Below are 22,946 nucleotides of genomic sequence, written 5' to 3' on the forward strand. Positions count from 1 at the left end.
TGAATAGTCACGGTTACAATGTTGGTGAATGCGACAATGTGATTATGTGCAGAGCAGAGTTCCAGAAACAGAAAGGTGATAATGATGAAGTCTGTTTTAGTAATGATGTTTAAACATTAAAGTTAAGAGTCTTTCAAAAAATCTTTGATAAGGATTTAAATTAAAAAAAAATTAAAATAAGAATGAATACATTTATTTAAATATTTAATTGATATGGATTGATTAATATTCAAAACATAAATACATTAAGACAGGGATTGTTTGCCTTGGAGCGAAGGAGCCTTGGGTATGAACTTATTGAGGTCTATAAAATTATGAGGGGCAACGATAAGATGGATGGTCACAGCTTTTTCCCAGGCTAGGAATGTATAAAGCTAGAGACCATAGGTTTAAGGTAAGAGGGAAGAGATATAGGGGATCCTTCGGGCAATTTTAAGAACGATGGCATCCAAGTCTAAGAACAATGTCTTCAGAGAAACATTGTTGGCTCTTGAATCATACAACATAATCCGACCTCAGCAACAGTCTAACAAGGACTTTTTTGGGTTGCATTTCTGAAATTGAAAGTGAAATTCAAATTGCCATAAAGCCGTACTAAAAAAAAGCAACAAGACACACAACTACATAAAAGTTAACATAAACATCCACCACAGTGGATTCCCCATGTTCCTCACTGTGATGGAAGGCAATAAAGTCCAATCCCACTGTATTATTGATTCTTGTTCATTTATATGTTGTTAGATTGTGTTAATGAGCCTGTAAAAGTTGCAACAAGTAAGAATTTCATTGTTCCATCTATTTGTACATTTGACAATTAAACACTCGACTCTCAACCACATGCTTGGGCTGTGCTCCCTCCCAAGGCTTGTGCATTCTTCCTATGGTTTGCCAACAGGACTGTTTTTAATCTTTAAGCATTTTTAAATATTTTTTTTAAATATTTTTAGTTCCCAGTTGGATGACCTGTTATTTGTCAACTATAACATTTAATTGACCAGATTTTGCTAATCTATATATAACTTCTGTGTCGCTCCATTTAAACTTGAACGCATCATCATTGTTAGATCGTTATTAGATAAGTGTTCAGTTATTGTTAGGATGTTTGCTAAATTTGATATAATACCCATCTCTATATCTAACTATTGTTGATTTGATAACGTTTCTTGAAGAAAACCTATCCTGAAAACCTACATAGGCTCAAGTTAGAAGTGTGGTGTAATACTCTTCACTTGCCTGGATGAGTGCAACTTCAACAACACTCAAGAAGCTCAACATCATACTGAACCTAACAGCCTTCTTCATAGGCACCTCATCCACAACCATACACACGCTTCACCACTGATGCACAAAACCAGCTGTTTATCCCATTTACTGTATAGGATGCACTGCACCAGCTCACTTAGACAACACCAGACAGATGCACAATCTCTATCAGTTAGAAGGACAAAGGCAGCAAAAGCATGGGAACACCATCAACTGGAAGTTGCCCTCCAAACCACACACCATGATTATTGCCAGGTAAAAACCATGGAACTCCTTCCTTAACAGCATTGTGACTACACTCACACCTCAAGGACAGAAGCAATTCAAGAAGGCAGCTCACCGCCCCATTCTCAAGAGCAATGAGGGGTGGGGAATTAAATGCTGGCTCAGCCTGTGAAGCCCACATCGCGAGACTGGATTTTTGTGGAAGTCCCCATTGCCTGCTTGTCTTTGCAATGCTTTCTCTAACTTGAATGGTTTCATCCTTAATTGAAAGCTTAGTTTTTCAGAAGGATAGATCAAAGACACATTCTCTTCAATAACAGCCTATTAATACATTTTTTTAACAATAAATGATTACATTAAGTAGCTTATTTTATGCATGGAAGTCCACAGGCCAAAAGTAATACTCTTCCACCATGGATCATCTTTACTGTACATATAACAAAAATATCTAAATATTATCAGGGAATAGTGAAAATATAAATAACGTACACGGTTTCTTTGTCTACAAATATCAAGAGTATAGTTAATTTAAAATGTTCTACTACTGCAATTGTATGAGGCATGTTAAGACTGGATCTGGAGTATTGAAATCAATTTTGGTCACCTCACCTAAATAAGGAAATGCTTGCCATAGAGGGAGTAATACACATATTTAGAAGGCTTGTTCCTGGGAGACTGGTTTGCAAAATAAGAATAGATTGAGTAGACTTAGAGTTGAGTAGTGTAGAAAAGTGAGAGTGGATCTCATTGAAAAGCACACCATTCTTTCGGAGCTCAGAGGGTGATTGTGGAGAAGATGCGTCCACTAGCTGGAGTGTCTAGAACCAGGAGTTCATCACAGTATCAGAATAATTTAAGACTAAGATGAGATGTCTTTAAACTGTGTGTGAATCTGTAGATTTTTTTTATCCTCAGAGGGGATTGAGGCTCAGTCATTGGATTTAGTAAAAAAAAAAAGATATATTTCTCAATATTAAGAGAACAAAGGGATATGGAGATAGAGCAAGAAAATGGTGGCGAGATGGAATGTTAGTCATCATCTTGATAACAAATGGAGCAGGGTCATAAAGCCAGATGGTTTACCCTGTTCATAGTTACATTCTTAAAATGCATGTATGACAATGAAACATGTCTCAAATAAAATGAGAACATGTATTATTTTAGAGCCTAACGTGCACGTTTTAGTTGCTTCAGAACTCGGATTTCAGAATGCTGTTGATCATTTCACATTAACATCTAATTATTCTTTAGTTGCTCACATTAGCGAAATTGCGTTCTTAGATTTTCTTGAGCATCTTTCCTCCAAAACTGATTATTGTGGCACATGCTGTGTAACGTATTTTTCAGGAAATGTATAACATATTGACAATATTATATTGTTAGTAGAAAAAAAAACCCCATCTATTAAGTAGTTTTTGATTGCTGAATATTCGATGACAATCACTTTGGAAAATGATGCAATAATAGGATAATGCTAATGCTGAGGTACTGCAATTTCCATGAATATTAGTAACTTTTTTCCCTTCCTTTTCATTTTTTTGTGAATAATTTGAAATTTCTCATTTGTTAAATGCTCTTTGAATTTGGCATTTACTGTCATGTTAATAAAAATTGAACTGACAGCAGTTTGAGTCAGAATATTATGAAATAAATCCTAGCAACTAATCTAAGGTCTTGCAGTGAAACATATAAAGGACGCCTTCTTATGCTGCGCACTATGAAAAGAAATACTTGCTCATTCCTCAAAATCTATTGAAAAACATTTTACCAGGTAGATTAGTGTTTACATAGAAACATAGAAAATAGGTGCAGGAGTAGGCCATTCGGCCCTTCGAGCCTGCACCGCCATTCGATATGATCATGGCTGATCATCCAACTCAGTATCCCATCCCTGCCTTCTCTCCATACCCCCTGATCCCTTTAGCCACAAGGGCCACATCTAACTCCCTCTAAAATATAGCCAATGAACTGGCCTCAACTACCTTCTGTGGCAGAGAATTCCACAGATTCACCACTCTCTGTGTAAAAAATGATTTTCTCATCTCGGTCCTAAAAGACTTCCCTCTTATCCTTAAACTGTGACCCCTAGTTCTGGACTTCCCCAACATCGGGAATAATCTTCCTGCATCTAGCCTGTCCAACCCCTTAAGAATTTTGTAAGTTTCTATAAGATCCCCCCTCAATCTTCTAAATTCTAGCGTGTACAAGCCGAGTCTATCCAGTCTTTCTTCATATGACAGTCCTGCCATCCCAAGAATCAGTCTGGTGAACCTTCTCTGTATTCCCTCTATGGCAAGAATGTCTTTCCTCAGATCAGATTGCAATTCTCACATTTATTGTCGTATCCCAAAATATATGCTGTAAGATGATTGAATAATAGTCAGACGAAGGAAGTCCTGAGGATTCCTACAAGGTTCTGAAGGAAAATTCCCACTTCACCTGGCCCTAAACAAAACAAAGAATCAAAACTGTGTAGGAAGGAACTGCAGATGCTAATTTAAACCAAAGATTGACACAAAAAGCTGGAGTAGCTCAGTGGGATAGGCAGAATCTCTGGAAAGAAGGAATGGATTACATTTCGGGTTCTTCAGACTGAAAAAGAATGAAAACTGTTCCTTACAATGACCATTTCTAGTCACTCTGCTGCACCCAAGCAGGCTTGTCTCGTTAGTTTAAAGAGATCTTGATCATTAGTACAAAGTCATTGCGAAAATCGCAAACCAATGCTAATTCAAATTATGCCCATATCATTGTCTCCATAAAGTAATGAACTTCTGTAAAGTTCATAAATAAAATGGAGAAGTTTTCCTCATGTCCCTGCAGTTTTCACAGGTTGAGCTTGGTTATTTTTGATCCCATATGTTCTAATAAGCTATCAATGTCTTTTTAGACTAATTACTTTCAATACAACAAATTTAAAGCAGCAATTATGGTTCCATAATGATAATGCATCTTAAATTTACGTGTGATAGAATTAATCAACATTGGGTTAAAAGAATCAAGTAGTCTCATAGCTAATATCATTAATAAAATAGAAATGTTAGACCAGCGTCCAAGGATTCATCTAGCAGAATACTGCTATAAACACAAATAACTTACTTGGTAAGGGAAATGGTAAAGCTGTGGAAATCCTAGAGAAAGTACATTGTGGGGAAAGTATTAGTGTGCGCCACAGCAACTAATGCATGGTACACACTAACACTTTCCCCAAAATATAGATTCCCTAGGATTCACACAGCTTTGCCATTTCCCTTAACAAGTTATAGTTATTTTTGTTTATAGCAGTATTGTGTTATATAACACAATATAACACCAACTGGCTGGAGTTTTTACGGACATTTTCAACCTCTCACTTCTGAGGTCTGAGGTTCCCACCTGCTTAAGGGCATCAATTATACCAGTGCCCAAGAAGAGTAAGGTGACATACCTCAATGACTATCGACCAGAGGCATTAACACCTGTGGCGATGAAGTGCTTTGAGAGGCTGATCATGGAGCAAATCAACTCCTACCTCGACAAAAACCTGGACCCACTGCAGTTCGCTTACCGCCACAACAGATCAAAGGTGGATGCGATCTCGCTGACCCACCACTCCGCTCTGGACCACTTGGACAACAAAAACTCATATGTCAGGATGTTATTCATTGATTACAGCTCGGCATTTAATACTATCATCCCCTCCAAGCTGGTTACCAAACTCGCAGAACTGGGTCTCTGTGCATCCCCCTGCAATTGGATCCTCTACTTCCTCATTCATAGACCACAGTCTGTTCGTATTGGTGGAAATGTGTCAGACTCGATAACAATCAGCATGGGAGCACCTCAAGGCTGCGTGCTCACCCCCTGCTGTACTCACTCTATACTCATGACTGCGTAGCCGGTCATAGTGCGAACCCCATCATCAAGTTCGCTGACGACACCACTATTGTGGGACGTATCACTGATGGGGATGAGTCAGAGTATAGAAGAGAGATCGAGCAACTGTCCATATGGTGCCAGCACAATAACCTGGCCCTCAACACCAGCAAAACCAAGGAACTGATTGTGGACTTTGGAAGGAGTAGGATGGGGACCCACAGTCCCGTTTATATCAATGGGTCAATGGTTGAAAGGGTCAAGAGCTTCAAATTCCTGGGCGTGCACATCTCTGAAGATCTTTCCTGGTCCGAGAACACTGATGCAATTATTAAGAAAGCACATCAGCGCCTCTACTTCCTGAGAAGTTAACGGAGAGTCGGTTTGTCAAGGAGGACTCTCTCTAACTTCTACAGGTGCACAGTAGAGAGCATGTTGACCGGTTGCATCGTGGCTTGGTTCTGCAACTTGAGCGCGCTGGAGAGGAAAAGAATACAAAAAGTAGTAAACACTGCCCAGTCCATCATCGGCTCTGACCTCCCTTCCATCGAGGGGATCTCGCAGTTGCTGCTTCAAAAAGGCTGGCAGTATCATCAAGGACCCACACCATCCTGGCCACAAACTCATCTCCCTGCTACCTGCAGGTAGAAGGTACAGGAGCCTGAAGACTGCAACAACCAGGTTCAGTAATAGCTACTTCCCCACAGCCATCAGGCTATTAAACTTGGCTCGGACAAAACTCTGAACATTAATAGCCCATTATCTGTTATTTGCATTTGTCAGTTTATTTATTCATGTGTGTATATATTTATATAATGGTATATGGACACACTGATCTGTTTTGTAGTCAATGCCTACTATGTTCTGTTGTGCTGAAGCAAAGCAAGAATTTCATTGTCCTATCAGGACACATGACAATAAACTCACGAACTATAATGAATGTTGAACAAGAGTTTGTTGAACCAATGCCAATGTGATCACTGCTGCCAATTACAATGATGCTGGGAGATTTCCTAATTTATATATCTCCATTGTATAAATTCAGCGAGAATTTAACATTTAATTACATGAAATACAACCTAGGATCAATTGAATGAACCAATTACTTTTCCCCTTAAATATGGAATTAATACTTTGCTAATGTTTTTATATTAGCAGTGTAGGAATGCTTAATACTTGAAATAAGGGAACATGACGAAAGATAATATTCTGCTGAATCCAATGACAAAAGTTTTCACTAACAAACCTTAACCCAGGGTTCCCATGATTTGTACTTGCCTATCTCATTCATAGTGGTCTAACTTGATTGTTTCTTGGATAAATAATTCCTCAGTTATTTAAAGAGTATACATTTGGTTCTTTAGTCTGGTGTCCAAGAAGTTACATAGTAAACTGAAGATAGACACAAAAAGCTGGAGCAACTCAGCGGGGCAGGCAGCATCTCTGGAGAGAAGGAATGGATGACGTTTCGGGTCGAGACCCTTCTTCAGACCCGAAATATTACCCATGAGTTACTCCAGCTTTTTGTGTCGATCTTCGGTTTATACCAGCATCTGCAGTTCCTTCTTACACAGTGAACCCCTGTTTATTTTGGTGCTCTGGAACTGAAAGATCGTTATGATAGTTTCTGGGTTATTTCTCATTTCATCCATTTAGGGACATTCAGATATGAGCAACCTTTGCACATCTTTTGTTGTATCAAACCACACCCCCTCCAACCAAGCCACTACCTGATCATTCTGATGTTACCTAAGAACACTGCCACTCTCCTCGTCCCCTCACTTTGGAAGCGAGAACCCAGATTTGTATTTGTGATCCCTATCTTGTCTATCCCTATCTAAATTGTCTAAAACTGTTCCATTGTATTTTGCTCTATGAAGTTTCACACAGGTCTGATTCTTTTTTTCCTGGTCACGTTAGACTTGGCTCGGTAATTAACTTTTGCCTTGATGCTGTCCCTAAGGAAAGAATCCTGCCTTCATTCAATGCAACGTTTACATTTAATGCGTTTATAAAATTTCTGTTTTATTTAGATGCAGTTGCAAATTATGCCCATTCATGAAAAGGTGAACGTTTGCAATAACAGTAAATCATACAGAATGATTCCTGTATTTCTGCCATTAATGATACGGGTTTGTATGAATAGTGTGTTTTAGCATTCGTGTTGATGAGTATAGTACTGGCAATTTTTAAATGAAGTCCACTTACTCACTGACTGATTAGCTATGCAGAAATTGGTCTATTAATTTTTTTCACATGGTCTGACAGTATTAAGGCTGGATTCTCTCTCTCCCTAGCTGGAGTGTGTTTGAAGATAAGCCTATACTTTGAGGTGGAACTTTGGAAGGAACTACAGGCCAAATATCTGCTTCGTTTAGTTTTAGTTCCGTTTCTGGTCCCAAAAGGAAAACTAAGGAATTTTGACTTCACATCACATTTTTCTGTGTATCGGTGTTTACTATATGGAGTGCTTAACAGCACAATCTCTTCTAAGCTGCATGTCAATTTACATAGTCAGAACAAATACCAGAATTGCTCAGATATGACAATCCAGTTTACATGCTGTTTCCCTCTCCACATACCCTCTCTGATCAACTAAGTAGTTTCTGCATCGTCTGATCTTATTTCAGATGTCTAGCATCTATAGTATTTTATTTGCAAGCATGTTTAAAATCCCAGTTGCTATCCATAAAAAACAAAGTTAGTTTAGAGTTATTATTTTTAGCCAAAAAAAATTATAATATATTATGGGCTACAATTTGTGCATGATTGATTCAACTGCATGGATTAATATGACATAGAAGACCATTAGTTCTACTTTTTTTTCTTTATATCTCTGCAATTTCTTATTGCTTATTTCTTATTTCATTATCTTTTAAAGGCTATTGTTGAATCTACCTCCACCATCCTTTCAGGCACTGCATTGCATTGCAAATGTTAAACTTGGGGAAATGTTTTTTTCTTTGGGATTCATTTGTGATTTACATTATTAATGGCCTGTTAGTAGTCCTTAAGCCACTGGAAACATGTTTACACATCGTAAGTCTCTGCTCAAGACAAGAGTGTTTTATTGTAATAAACTATATTCAAGACTATTTCGGGTCGAGGTGACGTTTCGGGTCGAGGCCCCTCGAGGGACTTTGACCCGAAACGTCACCCATTCCTTCTCTCCAGTGATGCTGCCTGTCCCGCTGAGTTACTGCAGCATTTTGTGTCTATTTTCGGTATATCCTTTAGAAGTCTGTTACAGTCCTTATTCCGGTGTATCATACTTCCAAGTTTTGTATCATCTGCACCTTTGTACCCCACATGCGTAAGTTCATGCCATTCCCGGTCAACACAATCCCTGACCTGTTGAGTATTTCCACCATTTTCTATTTTTATCTAAACAATTCCAGTTGCCACGGTATTTGGTTTTCTAGGATAGTTGTTTGCAATCCCGTTCCAGAAAATGTGTGTTTATATCTGTCAACAAAACTATTTTAGTCATTAGGCGTTGTGGATTAATTAACATGTTCATTTTTAAAGTACAAGCATTTCTTTTCAGCTACCACTTTTAAAATTTGTTAATCCAAAAATGTCAACTTTGTTTTTATTTGTTGGATATTAGCTAATTTGGTTATCTCAATCATTTCCTGTTTATCTCAACATTGGGTATTCACCATATCTACCAATAGTCACTGAGAATATATTGTGTTGTCTCCCCTGTGTATGAAAAATTTGCAGAATTAAATTAATTACGTTTCAGGACTGTTTTAATTACTGTTGCAAATACTGTCAGAAATTATCCTGGAATATTTTTAATGAAAAATAGATCTATTTATGTAGTGGAATTTAACAGTGCAATTCGCATAATTGTTTCTTCCCTATATTGCGTTGGGAGAACAAAATTTTAATAAGCTAATTTGCTTTATTTGTATTGTGATCTGTTGTAATAATTTAAGACCTTGTTTTTCTCAGGCATTTGACAGCTCCTTATAAACAAAGGTTGGTACAGTGTGGATCATACTGTTCTTCCAGATCTTAATTCTAATTTATAATATCTACATATTGTAATTAATAATCCACATAAAACATTTTCACAGTACATTTTCACCTTAAAGGAAACCGACTGTCCATTTTGACTATTTATAATTGTTACATCACAGTCTCAAAGATTCCTACCAAAAACATTTTGATAAAAGTAATCACTTCAATTTGTTCAATGTTAATAGAGAATAGTCATCTGAATTATAGATTACGAATGATATACGTGCATAAATATATGCATAGGAAATGATTCTCATGATACAAAAACACATTGTCAAATACACATAGATTGTTCCTTTTGAGAAGCCATTCATTAAATATGCAGGTCTTTTTTGTATTAATAAAAAGCATCGCAAATATTAATCAGTGCTAGCAAATGTAGATGTCATTAAGGTTTCGACCGCTAACTTTTCATTTGCACGGAATTTGACAGTCTACATAGATGCAAAGTCAGTGCATGCATATAAATAAGTACCATCTTACCAACAGTAGTGAAAAGTGGTGACCTGAATACCAACGGTGTGAAAATCATCAGTGACTGAGTGATAATATCCGGTGGATAAATTAGTGAAAGCCATTGGAGAAATGTTTCTATAATTCAGTTATGTATGTAAAGTAGATCAAGTATTCAGTAATGGAAATAAAGGTTATCCATATTGATAAATCCATTCGAAGGTAGTTGAATTGGTACTATTCAGGACTACAGTAGATGACTACATGCACATTTATGTCATTATGTTTATAATTCCATGGCAAATGCTCCAGAATTCCAACACCATTTGATTCGAGCCACATTTATGAAGGCATTCCTCCAGAAGAAAAAGCAGAGATTTCTTGCAATAAAATTTAAATTACTTTGTATCCAAGTGATGCTCGCTGTTTTACATATCATTATAGCCATGTGAAGAACAACAGCGACATCTGCATGTCCTCTGCACAAAATGTCGCCGTCAGCAGTGTCTGGCTTTTATCGCCAGCTAATTGTACAGTAGAGTCACGATGTAGCTCATTTGAATATTAAGATTGGAAACAAAAGCGAGAGCGAAGGCAGGAACAAAGTGGCCTAATTTCCAAATGAATTCATATGTTGTACATCAGCAAAAGATTTCCATGCTTAATTGTCTTTTTAGTTTTCCCAGGAAGTAATTTTGATTATCTGCCAGAACTAGGCAATGCTGGGGTGAATGAATTAAACCATTGAGTAGATACACAAAGGCCTGCGATTACTATGTTATTCATGTATGAAAGTGACAAAGACTCCACTGTATCTGTCGTGTACGCATAATAGGCTTTCAGGGTGAAATAATTAATTAATCACATTAATGGTTTAATAGTGGCTATCGCAATCATATGCACACCAATTTGTGCATTATAATTGACGCATGCAGTGCGACTTTGAGGCAAACAAATGTTGCAACGTTAATTCGCAATTTCACTTAATTTTCACGTCTGCTATTTTTTTTTGTTTACTTATATAAACAAAAGTTCCCATTTTCACAAAAATTAAATAGTTATTAACATTGCTTTCCTATTGAGCAAAATTTCTATACTGGCGAATGCATGTCCCCTTAAATTTCCTTTGTTGTATAATTTTCAAAATTTTCAGCAATTTAAAATTTTTAATTAGAATTAGTAATGACTTCCGGCCACCATGTACGAAATGTAACAGTCATCGGATTAAAAGCAAAAAAAAATGCAGACAGTTCATTGAACAGACCAGCTTCTCTGATATGGATCATATGAGATTCGCATTGTATTCATCCCACTCTGAATACCCCATGCTTAACCAGCTTAATGATATGCAAATGAAATATGCATAAAACCATTCTACTGTAAGATGATTAAACACTTGGGACATTAACTGCCACCACATGACTGTTTGACTGTAATAATTTTAGAACATTCACTTTGATTGCGGCGTATGGAACCTAGCAGCTGGTAGAGCCCGTGACCCATTTAACGTTATCCCTCTGCAGAGAGCTTCGTTCCCCCTCGATCGTCGTTTTTTACAGGCGCTGCTGCCATTGTGTTCCAGCAAAATGCTCGAAGATTTTTTCCACACCACAAACGCATTGTTAGCAAATACCTCCTCCGTTTACATGCAGAAGCATATACTTGAAAATGAAAATTTTGATTAAAAGATATATCCACGTCTCATTGTAAAAATTGCCCAGAAGATGCCAGGTTAAAATCCATCACCAGCAGAACGATTCAGCAGTCTACACACTTTGAATCTTGTGCAGTACTTGAGGAAGTTGCATAAGTATATCCGTAACATTGCTGTTGTTTCATGTAAAATCCATACCTAATTATTTTTTTAAATTCCTTTTGTACTTTTTGTCCCTTTTGTTTTCAGCTCTCGTCGGTAATGCTGCGTGTGATGCCAACTGAACACCTTTCAGGATCCACGGCAACACTTCCACTGTAAGTAAGAGGCACTCTCCCATAAAAAGAGAAACATTTTAATTTCCCCATTCACCGTATTGTAGGATTTGTCCAAGTAGCACCTTTAAACCTTCTCACTTCAAGTTTGTACACGTCTCTCTGGCATCCCTCCTCCTTCATTCCCATAGTAGATCTTGTAAAAGGCTACAGATCGGCCCATTCATCTCCCTGGTGATAGCACTGAATGCAGATAAATCTCAGGCTGCCTGCTTGCTGCAAGAGTATGATTTTTATTTTCCTTGTGTACCTGGGTCAATTGATGGTTAAAAACAAGCTCCAGATTAAGTAGTAAATCTCCAATGTTCTGTCAGAAAGGATGTTCGCACCAACATTGCCTGTATTCCCATTTTTGTAAAGTGCAAGGCAGAATTTTTGCTCAATCCTTGTTTTTTCTCTGTGAAGTGCCAGTACCCCGCAGACAAATACGCTTGGTTCTCTGTCATTCCCCATGGCATCGGGAAGAAAGCATTACTCCAAAATAGTTCCTTTTGTATTTTCCTGTTGGTGTTGCTTTTGTAAACGAACTTGAATAGAACACAGGTCGACGTCGAACAAAACACTGACTCATGCTTTGACAGTTGGCCATATTGCCCCTGGCACCAAGTCGTTGCTCCTGTTTTTTTTTTTCATCTCCTGGCATCCTTCGAAGAGGCAGTCGATGGCATGGCGGCTTTGTCTTCGAAGGGGGGAAAGTATCCGCAGTCGCTTCTGCACGGCCAAGCAAAAGATGATTAAACACAGACAGTGCACACATCCTTGTTTTCAACTTGAAACATGTCCTCTGAGGAAGGATTTACAGTGGAGCGCATGGTAATCCTGCCAGTTGCGCCTTCAGATATGACTTCGTGTTTGCTGTAGGGGTCTGGATAATCTCCCTTGGCTCAACAGTTCTGACAGACGTACATACGGGCCCTAACATACCCGCTGTTATCAAGAGAGCTGTGGCGCTGCCAGTGAATGGATGGCAGTGTGCCAGCTCTTGCCATTTGCGGCTGCTTTCTATAGACTTGACACTAATTAACATAAGGGTTAATTGATTTTAAAAGCTGAAGAATTACAGTTAACATTCCCAAAGGGTAAACACACCAATAGCTTGGCATTACTGCCGTGTTGTGGCGCAGGGAACCCGCAGCAGCAGCAGAACAGGACCGGCTGCTTATTGGACTATAGCTGATGGGAGACGACGCTTTACAGTCTCATCTGCTACAATATGTTGGCAATGATATTTTGTTATAAATAATCAAAGCCTATTTAAATAAAAGCTGGAATGAAGTTGTAGAGAAATTTTTGTCATAACCCCCTCGGGCTTTATTGTAATCAGTAAATTAGTCCCCTCTGTCATATTTGATTAAGTAATTATCAGCATATCGCTTTACCTAACATTTGAAAAGATGAGGCAAAGGGGAGAGGCTTTTAAATTTTTTAAATACTACTCTTCCTTAACCTTGTTTTTTCAGACAAGGTCATAGCTGACTAATTGGCTCAGGTGCTTAATTTAAATAAAGTACCTCATTAAAGAAAAGTTATTTCCTGCAATTAAGGGGAAAAAAAGAAAACCCAGAGCCTTGGTGCCTGCTTCACTCCGATAATTTCAGATGGTCACTGAAGGAATTTCTTTTACAAATCGGAGGCATGTTGTACAATATAAAATCCTTTCTCCGTAAAAAGAACTTGGTTTGTGGTATCAAAGCTCGCTGAATGGGAGGCAAAGAAAGGAGCTGAAGCAATGACAGGAATCCATTATGCAAATAGCCTTCATTTGCATGTATCCTACGACTAGAACATGTAAATGAAGAGCATAATTTAGCTTCGGCTGCTCTGCCTGAAACTATTACAATAAGTTGCAAAATTGGATCGCCGATTTTAAAATTAAAATTTGGCATAATTTTGCGAATAATTGTTTGTGTTAAGACAACAGAAAATCTAAATATAGAATGGATCAATACATTGTACATCAATACACTCCAAATACGTACAGGTTTGCAGGCTAATTGGCTTGGTAAAATAGTAAAATTGTCCCTAGTGTGTGTAAGATAGTGTCAGTGTGCGGGGATTGCTGGTCTTAGCCGACTCGGTACCGAAGGGTCTGTTTCAGCACTGTATCTCTAAACTAAACTAAACTAAACATTTTTGTTCAATTTAAATCTAAACTTTATAACAAAACAATTATTTGATCACATTCACAACAGGGGTATAAAATCAGATTTTTTTTTCTAAAAGTGCAAACTACATGAATGTGAAGAATTCAGTCATTGCAACAAACTTACTTTTAAAATGTTCATTGGCAATAAAAGAAAGAGATCACTTTCATGTCTAACATAATCCACTGATTTCACATTATTACATACCTTGATGTGAAATTAAAAAACCCCCCATGATTTTTGTAAAAAAAAGGGCAACTAATAATAAAACTGGATATGCGTTTTTTTTAAATGTTCTTTTGTTCTGCATTTACATCTGTTGATTATACAAATTCCATCTCTCAAGTTTCATGTTATATTGAACAATTCTGTTTATTGAAGATAGACACAAAATGCTGAAGTAAGTCAGTGGGACAGGCAGCATCTCTGGAGAGAAAGAATGGATGACGTGCTTCTGAAGAAGGGTCTCGACCCGAAAAGTCACCCATTTCCTTTACTCCAGAGATGCTGCCTGTCCCGCTGAGTTACTCCAGCATTTTGTGTCTGTCTTCGGTGTAGACCAGCGTCTGCAGTTCCTTCCTATCCAATTCTTTTTGTTGGTTAGTTTTGGGAACGAGAGATGATGTTGAGGTAAATGAAGGCTTCAGTCACTATTATCTCTGGGTTTGCAACATCTCACAACTTTGCATTCTTATTTTTACTTCTGATTCAAATGCACGTTTGAAGTCTTCTGTTCACTTCATGACAATGCTACCTGTAGCTGTTTAAAAAAAAAAAAATAATTCATATGTAGTTTCCCCCAAGTTTCCATCCACTGCATATGAGGGGATAAATGTTTTTACATCGGTATAAATCCTCTGCTAATTTGTTTAAATAATGTATCTTCATTTGTGATTCAAGAAGGGTGGTGTCATTAGAATATTTGACTAGGTTGACATCACATTTTTCAATCATTCAAATTTACACAAATGCAGGAAAGCTTTGTTCCTCCTCATTCCACAGTCAATAACCCAATTGAGATCATAATTCATAAGGATGATGTAAGATTTTTTTGTCTGTCATATTTAGTGCTACACAATACTCTTAATTCATCAATTTTACTTTAAAATCAGTATCTACATTATTTTATTAATATTTGACAAGTATGCAGTTTTCCCTGCTGCATGTGAAATTAGTAAAATTTGAGGTTGCTGAAAAGAGAAGTTAATGACTTAATAATAGTTGATCCTTGAACATTTTTTGGAATCATTTTAATCATGAGCAAGCAATGAGCTTTGCACTAAATCATCCTTTCCTCCCCTCAAATTCTATGAGTTAGATGCATGTAATGTATGTCTATCCACCTTTTTTAGGAATGACCTTAATTCAGTAACGATAAACATAAAATACTATTTACAATGCAATGTAGAAATTGCTTCAGCAGAGTATTTTTGCATGAGTATTTCTGACTTTAATAGCTTATGCTTTTCGCAACTGAATAATACTTATTTTACTTCCTGTCATCAATACTGGAGGATTATTTTAAATGAATAGCAAGAGATTTCCATGTGGAATTAATTGATCCTTGCTTTGTGAAATGTTAGACATGATAATTGTAAATGCGTTGGACAACAGGACTAAATAGACATCAGACAAACTTACGTTATGGCAAATATTACAGATTTTTAAAGTGTGCATTTGAAGTTTTTTGTTTAAAATTCCACAACATAGCTGAAAAGGCATATCAGTATGCTATAATTTAAGTTATCAATTTTTAAGTAATATCATTATTGTTATTTAAAAACAGGGAAGACATTATCCTTCCACCATCTATTTTTATTGCTTAACTATATTTAATAGTGTTCTGTTTAATTTTCACTTTTAACAAACAATAGCAGTTGAACATCATAGTCAGGTTATATTAAATTGATCAAGAAAGAACTGCAGATGCTGGAAAATCGAAGGTACACAAAAATGCTGGAGAAACTCAGCGAGTGCAGCAGACTGAAGAAGGGTTACCTATTTCCTTCGCTCCATAGATGCTGCTGCACCCGCTGAGTTTCTCCAGCATTTTTGTGTACCTTATATTAAATTGAGATGGTTCCCATTTTTTGGTGCAGAATTCCTTACAATTAATCCAGCAATTGTCTACGATTATTGTTGGAGATAGATTCATGTGGTATGTACTGAACAACATGGCTAAAGTTGACTTTTTGCATCATGACTTCCGAGCAGTGTCAACAGGCTCAATCATCTTCAGCCACTTCAATCGTAATATTGGTTCCATCATGATGTCAGGGGAGGGAATGTTCACTCATGAATGTACATTGCCAGTTCCATTTGCATCTCCTTACATAATGATGCAGAAAGTCCTGTTTTACACTCTGGCTTGACCTGACAAGTAGCAAAGTAACATACGTCTCAAGTAAGTTCCAGGTAATTCAGGTCTCTTCTCAGCCTCCGATTCTCAAGAAAAAACAATCCAAGTTTGTCTGACCTCTCATCGTAGCTCGCTTCCTCTAATCCAGGCAACATTTTGGTAAACCTGCACCCTTTCCAAACCCTCCACAACCTTCCCTCAATAGGGTGAAAGAACTGCACATAGTCCTCTAAATGCAGTCTGATCAATGTCTTATAAAGCTGCAACATAGTAATTGTTAACTACATTTCAAAAATGCTTCATTGGTTATTAAATGTTTCAGCATGTTAAGGTCATTAAAGGCATATTTAAGTGAAAGGCCTTCTTCCTTACAAAACTTTAAATTAAAAAAAAACAATTCCGAAGTTTAATTTCAGGCGGAAATCTAAATCTAAATCCACTCTTTGAAGACATTTTTTTGACACAGAATTGTATCCAAGAGCATTCCTTATATGCTAAGTCAGTGTGAAAGTATATGTCTAGAAACTAATTGCAAAGTGCCTTGCTTTGTGAACCATGTGGAAGAATTTCAATGAAAGATGAAACTGAAGTGAAAACCAGGGACTTTGTTAACATTGTAGAGAATCCATTAATTTTGTTCTGCGTCTAAGATGTGCCAATGCGTGAGGAAGTGCGCTGTACATCTAATCACAGGCAAAGTATACTTCAGTGATTTTCAAACACGCACATGTGGACCACTCACATAGAAACATGCTTCAACATCGTCTGTGAAGCTTGCTGCTCTTTGATGGTAACCTTCCTGTGCAAATCCCAAGCAGGTGCGGGAAACTTGGCTTGGGATCTTTCCCTGTAGGTTTGGACGCAACATCTCCTTTAGAACTACATAAACCCCACAACCAATATTCCAACATCTACTGATCTATTAACAGAATATAAGTAGCCATCTAATAAAGTAATTTAAAGATCAGTTTAATTTCGAGATACAGCGTGGAAACAGGCCTTTTGGCCTACGAAGTCCATGCTGACCAGTGATCCCCATACACTAACACTATCCTGAACATTAGGGACAATTTTTACCAAAGCCAATTAACCTACAAACCTGTACATTTTTGGAATGTGAGAGGAAACCGGAGCACTCGGTGAAACCCATTGCGGTCATGGGGAGAATGCACAAACTCCGTAGACAGCATCCTCAGTCAGGATCGAACCCGGGTCCCTGGCGCTGTAAGGCAGCAACTTTACCGCTGTGCAATTGTGCTACCACAAATGATACAAAAATTGTCCATGAGCTTAATAAGAAAGAGACAAAGCTTTTGACTTCAGGAGAATGTCAATGGCCTTGTCTTGGCAAAATGGATATTGGAGTGGCACAAGAAGGCAAAGGAATATTGACAATGTGGAAGGATATTGAGAACTGGTGGAACGTAGTGATCTTAGAATGTGTGTCCATTGAATGTTTAAGACAGAATGGTAAAAAGAATAGTAAGCCGTACATGCTCCACCATTCAACACAATTGTGGCTGATCACCCATTTAAGTACCCTCTTCCTTTCTTCTCCCCGTATTCCTTCATCCTTTTAGCATTAAGAGGTCGGCACGGTAGAGTAGTGAGAGTTGCTGCCTTACAGTGCCAGAGACTCGGGTTCGATCGGGGATTTGAGTGCAGTCTGTACGGAGTTTGTATGTTGTCCCCGTGTGCTGTGCTGGAGAAACTATATCACTGTGATGGAGAAACTATATCACTTTCTCACTGTGCTGGAGAAACTATATACTGTTTGGGTGACCACTCCATGTTCAGTCCAGGTGGGGGACCCCGTGCTTCCTGCTTTCCCACTTCCATCGCTCATCATCCCACTAGCATGGATATTTCTACCAGTGTGTCAGTGAGAGGATGGACAAGGCTTCAGGAGCAGCACCTATTCCTGGCCATTTCAATATTGAATTCTGCAACTTCCTGCCCTCACTCACCTGCCCTCCATCCCTCGCCCTCCCTTTTTCCTGCCCTGCACCTCCCGCCCTCTCACTCTCACCCGCCCTTATTATCCTCCTCTCCCTATCTCCTCCTCACTGTCTCCGCTCCTGCCCTCCCTCTCTCCTGCCCTTCTCCATCGCGCTCCCTCTCTCTACTTCCTTCACTCCCACCCCTCTCTCCCTCCCATCTCTCTTCCCCTCTTTGTCCTGCCTTGCCTCTCTCTCCCGCCCTCTCATGAATCATTCTCTCTCCTCCCTATCACAAATAATTCTCCTCCCTATCTCCCACCCTCTCTCCCTCTCCCACCCTCTGTCCCGCTCTTCCTGCTCCCACCCTCCCTCATTCCTGCCTCTCTCCCGCCCAAGCTCTCACTCCTGTTCTCCCGGTCTCCCGGCCTCCCTATCCCAGCCCTCCTCCCTCCCTGAGCCCGTTCTCACACCTCCTCTCTCTCTCTCTCTCTCTCTCCTCTCTCTCCCCTCCCTCTCCTTTCCTCCTCCCTCTCCCTCTCTTCCCCCCTCCCTCCCCCCTCCCCTCTCTGTCCCCTCTCCCTTCTCTCTCTCCTCTCTCTCTCTCTCTCTCTCCTCCCTCTGGAGAGAAGGCAGGTACGGGATACTGAGTTGGATGATCAGCCATGCTCTTATTGAATGGCGGTGCTGCAGGCTCGAAGGGCCGAATGGCCTACTCCTGCACCTAATTTCTATGTTTCTATGTTTCTCTCTCCTCCCTCTCTCTCTCTCTCTCCCCTCCCCCCCCCTCTCCCCTCCCCTCCCTCCCCTCTCCCTCCTTCTCTCTCCTCATCCCTCCCTCTCTCCCTCCCCTCCCCTCCCCTCTCCCCCCTCCTCTCTCTCCCCTCCTTCTCCCCTCCCCTCCTCCTCCCCCTCCTCTCCTTCCGTCCCTCTCTCCTTCTCCTCCCCTCTCCTTTCCTTTCTCCTCCCTCCCCCTCCCCCCCCTCCTCTCCCTTCTCCTCCCCCTCTCTCCCCTCTCCTCCCTCTCCTCCCTCCTCTCCCCTCCTTCCCTCCTCTCCCTTCCCCCCCTCCCCTCTCCCTCCTCTTCTCTCTCCTCTCCTCTCCTCCTTCCTCTTTCTTTCCTCCTCTCCTCTCCTCTTCCCTCTCCTCTCCCTCTTCTTTCTCCCTCTCCTCCTCTCCTCTCCTCTCTTTTCCCTCCTCCCTCTCCTCTCCCTCTCCTCCCTCTCTCTCCCTCCCTCCCTCCTTCCCTCTCCTCCACCCCTCCTCCTTCACTCCTCTCCTCTCCTCCCCTCTCCTCCTTCCCCACATCGTCCCTCCTGCTCCCTCCCCTCCCTCTCCTCCCTCTCTATTATCCTCTCTCCACTCCTCCTCCCCTCTCCTCTCTCTCCTCTCTCCCCTTTCTCCTCTCTATTTCTCCTCCCTCTCCTCTCCTCCTTCCCCCCCTCTCTCTCCCTCCTCCCTCCTCCCTCTCCCTCCTCTCCTCTCTCCTTCCTCTCCTCTTCCTCTCTTCCTCTCTCCCTCCCCTCCTCTCCTCTCCCCTCCTCCTCCTCCCTCTCTTCTCTCTCTCTCTCTCCCTCTCTGTCTATCTCTCCTTCTCTCTCTCCTTTGCTCTCTTCTCTTCTCCTCCCCTCTCTCTCTCCTCCTCCCCTCCCCTCCCTCTCCTCCCCTCCTCCTCCTCCCTCTCCTCCCCCTCCCCCTCCTCCCCCTCTCCTCCCTCTCCCTTCTCTATCCTCCCTCCTCTCCCCTCCCTCTCCTCTCCCCTCTTCTCTCCTCTCCTCCCCCCTCCTCTTCTCCCTTCTTTCTCTCCTCTCCCCCTCCCCCTCTTTCCTCCCCTCTCTTTCCCCTCCCCCCTCTCCTTCCTCCCTCCTTCCTCTCTCCTCCTCTCCTCCCTCTCCCTTCCCTCTCTCCTCTCTCTCCCCTCTCCCTCCCTCCCTCTCCTCCCCCCTCCTCCCCCTCCCCCCTGCTCTCCTTCCCCTCTCTCTCCTCTCCTCTCTCTCTCCTCCTTCCTCCCTCTCCTCTCCTCTCTCTCCTCTCCTCCCCCCTCTCCTCTTTCTCTCTCTCTCTCCTCTCTTCTCTCTCTCCTCTCTCTCCTCCCTCCCTCTCCTTCCTCTCTCTCTCTCTCCTCTCCCTCCTCTCCCCTCCTCCTCTCCTCTCCCTCCCCCTCCCCTCTCTCTTCCCTCTCCTCCTCCCCTTCCCTCTCTTCTCCTCTCCTCTCTCCTCTCCCTCTCCCCCCCTCCTCTCTCCCCTCTCCCCTCTCCTCCATCCCTTCCTCTCCTCCCTCCTCCTCTCCTCCCCTCTCCTCCACTCCCCTCCTCCCTTCTCCTCTCCGCCCCTCTTCTCTCTCCCCTCTCCTCTCTCCCTCTGCCATCTTAACTCATCTCCTCTCCACCCCTCATTTTCCTCTCCTCCCCTCTTCATTCCTCTCCCTCCCCTCTCCTCTCCTCTCTCTCACCTCTCCTCTCCTCTCCTCCTCTCCTCTCCCCTCCTCTCCTCCCCCTCCTTTCCCCTCCTCCCCCTCTCTCTCCTCTCTCCTCTTCCCTCCTCCCCTCCCTCCCCTCTCCTCCTCTCTCCTCCTCCCCCTCTCCTCTCCTCCTCTCCCCTTCTCCTCTCCCTCCTCTTCTCCCTCTCCCTCTCCTCTCCCTCCCCTCTCCTCCTCCTCTCTCCTCCTCCTCTCCCTCCCCTCCCTCTCTCTCTCCTCTCCTCTCCTCTCCCCTCTCTCTCCTCCTCTCCTCTCCCTCTCCTCTCCTCTCCTCTCCTCCCTCTCTCCTCTCCTCCCCCTCCCCTCCTCCCTCTCCCTCTCCTCTCTCCCTCCTCCCCTCTCTCCTTCTCTCTCTCCCCTCTCCTCCCCTCTCTCTCTCCTCTCCCTCCCCTCTCGCTCTCTCCCCTCCCTCTCTCCTTTCTCTCTCTCTCCCTCTCTCCTCTCCTCTCCCTCTCCTTCTCTCCTCTCTCTCCTCTCCCTCCTTCTCTCTCTCTCCCTCTCTCTCTCTCTCTCCTCCCTCTCTCTCTCTCCCTCTCTCTCTCCTTCTCCCCCTCTCTCTCCCTCTCCCATCTCTCCATCCCTCTCTCTCTCTCTATCCCTCTCCCTTCCCCTCTCCATTTCTCCCCTCTCTCTCAATCCTCTCTCCCCCCCCCTCTCTCTCTCTCTCTCTCTCTCCCCTCCTCTCTCTCTCTCTCTCTCCTCGCCCTCTCTCTCTCCTCTCCCCCTCTCTCCCCTTCTCTCCCTCCATCCCTCAACCCCCCCCTACCCCCTCCCCTCCACCTCCCTCCTCCTTCTCTCCTCTCCTCCCTCTCTCCCTCTCTCCTCCCCTCTCCTCTCCTCTCCTCCCCTCCCCTCCCCTCTCCTCTCTCTCCTTCTCTCCTCTCCTCCCTCTCTCTTCTCTCCCTTCCCCCTCTCTCTTCTCTCCTCTCTCCTCTCCTCTCCTCTCCTCTCTCTCCTCTCCTCTCCACTCTTCTCCTCTCCTCTCCCCTCTCCTCTCCTCTCTCCTCCCTCTCTCCTCTCCTCCTCCTCCCTCTCCCCTCTCCTCCCCCCTCCTCCCTCCTCTCCTCTCCTCTCCTCTCCTCTCCTCTCCTCCTCTCTCCTCTCTCTTCTCTCTCTTCTCTCTCTTCTCTCTCTCCCCTCTCCCTCTCTCTCCCTCCTCTCCTCTCCCTCCTCCTCTCCTCCTCCTCTCCCTCCTCCCTCTCCTCTCCCCTCCTCCTCTCCCCTCTCTCTCTCCCCCTCCTCTCCTCTCCTTCCTCTCCTCCCTCCTCCCCTCCTCCCCTCTCCTCCTCTCTCCCTCCTCTCTCTCTCCTCTCCTCTCCTCCCCTCTCTTCTCCTCTCCTCTCCTCTCCTCTCCTCTCTCCTTTCCTCCTCTCTCCTCTCCTCTCCTCTCCCCTCTCCCTCTCCCTCCTCTCTCTCCCCCCTTTCCCTCGTAGCCCTCCTCCTCTCTCTCACCCCTCCTCTCTCCCCCCTCTCTCTCTCTCCTCCCCTCTCTCTCCTCTCCTCTTCTCCCCTCCTCCCCTTCCCCTCTCCTCTCCCCTCCCTCTCTCCTCCTCTCTCCTCTCCCTCTCTCTCTCCTCTCCTCTCCTCTCTCTCTCCTCCTCTCCTCTCTCTCCTCTCCTCTCCTCCTCTCCCTCTCCTCTCCCTCTCCTCCCTCTCCCCCTCTCCTCTCCTCTCCTCCCCTCTCCCTCTCTCCTCTCTCTCCTCTCCTCCTCTCCTCTCTCTCCCCTCTCTCTCTCTCCCCCTCCTCCTCTCCTCCTCTCTCCCTCTCTCCCTCTCCTCTCCTCTCTCTCTCTCTCCCTTCCTCCCTCTCTCTCTCTCGCTCTCCCTCTCCCTCCTCTCTCTCTCTCCTCTCCTCTCCTCTCCTCTCCCCTCTCCTCCCTCCCTCTCCCCTTCCCTCTCCCATCTCCTTCCTCCCCGTCCTCTCCCTTCCCTCTCCCTCTCCCTCCCTCCCTCCCTCCCTCCCTCTCTCTCGTCTCCCCTCTCTCCCCTCCCCTCCCCCTCTCTCCTCCTTCCTCTCCCTCCTCCCCTCTCCTCTCACTCCTCCTCTCCGCCTCCTCTCCTCTCTCCTCATCTCCGCTCTCTCCCTCTCCTCCTCTCTCGCCCCCTCCTCTCCTCTGCCTCTCCTGCATCCTCCCTCCCCTCCTCCATCTCTCCCTCTCCTCATCCCTCTCCTCTCCTCTCGCCCCCTCTCCACTCCATCTCCCCCTCTCCCC

The 22,946-nt window shown here is 42.8% G+C and overlaps 1 protein-coding gene and 1 long non-coding RNA gene across 2 annotated transcripts in view; one reads left to right on the forward strand and one right to left on the reverse strand.

The window, feature by feature from the left end:
• Positions 1–11,735, reverse strand: part of LOC129705408 (uncharacterized) — a 130,674-nt gene extending 118,939 nt beyond the window's left edge. The window contains exon 1 of the long non-coding RNA XR_008724907.1: positions 9,856–11,735. This is a non-coding gene — a long non-coding RNA (uncharacterized LOC129705408). The remainder of the gene's footprint in view (positions 1–9,855) is intronic.
• The window catches only part of LOC129705407 (putative leucine-rich repeat-containing protein DDB_G0290503), a 558,220-nt gene that overhangs the window by 92,184 nt on the left and 443,090 nt on the right, over positions 1–22,946 (forward strand). Inside the window, exon 6 of the mRNA XM_055648958.1 lies at positions 11,729–11,796. Coding sequence (XP_055504933.1) covers positions 11,729–11,796 — 68 coding nt within the window. The remainder of the gene's footprint in view (positions 1–11,728; positions 11,797–22,946) is intronic.

The sequence above is a fragment of the Leucoraja erinacea genome, chromosome 17 (genome assembly GCF_028641065.1).
Source record: "Leucoraja erinacea ecotype New England chromosome 17, Leri_hhj_1, whole genome shotgun sequence".
NCBI classification, from domain to species: domain Eukaryota; kingdom Metazoa; phylum Chordata; class Chondrichthyes; order Rajiformes; family Rajidae; genus Leucoraja; species Leucoraja erinaceus.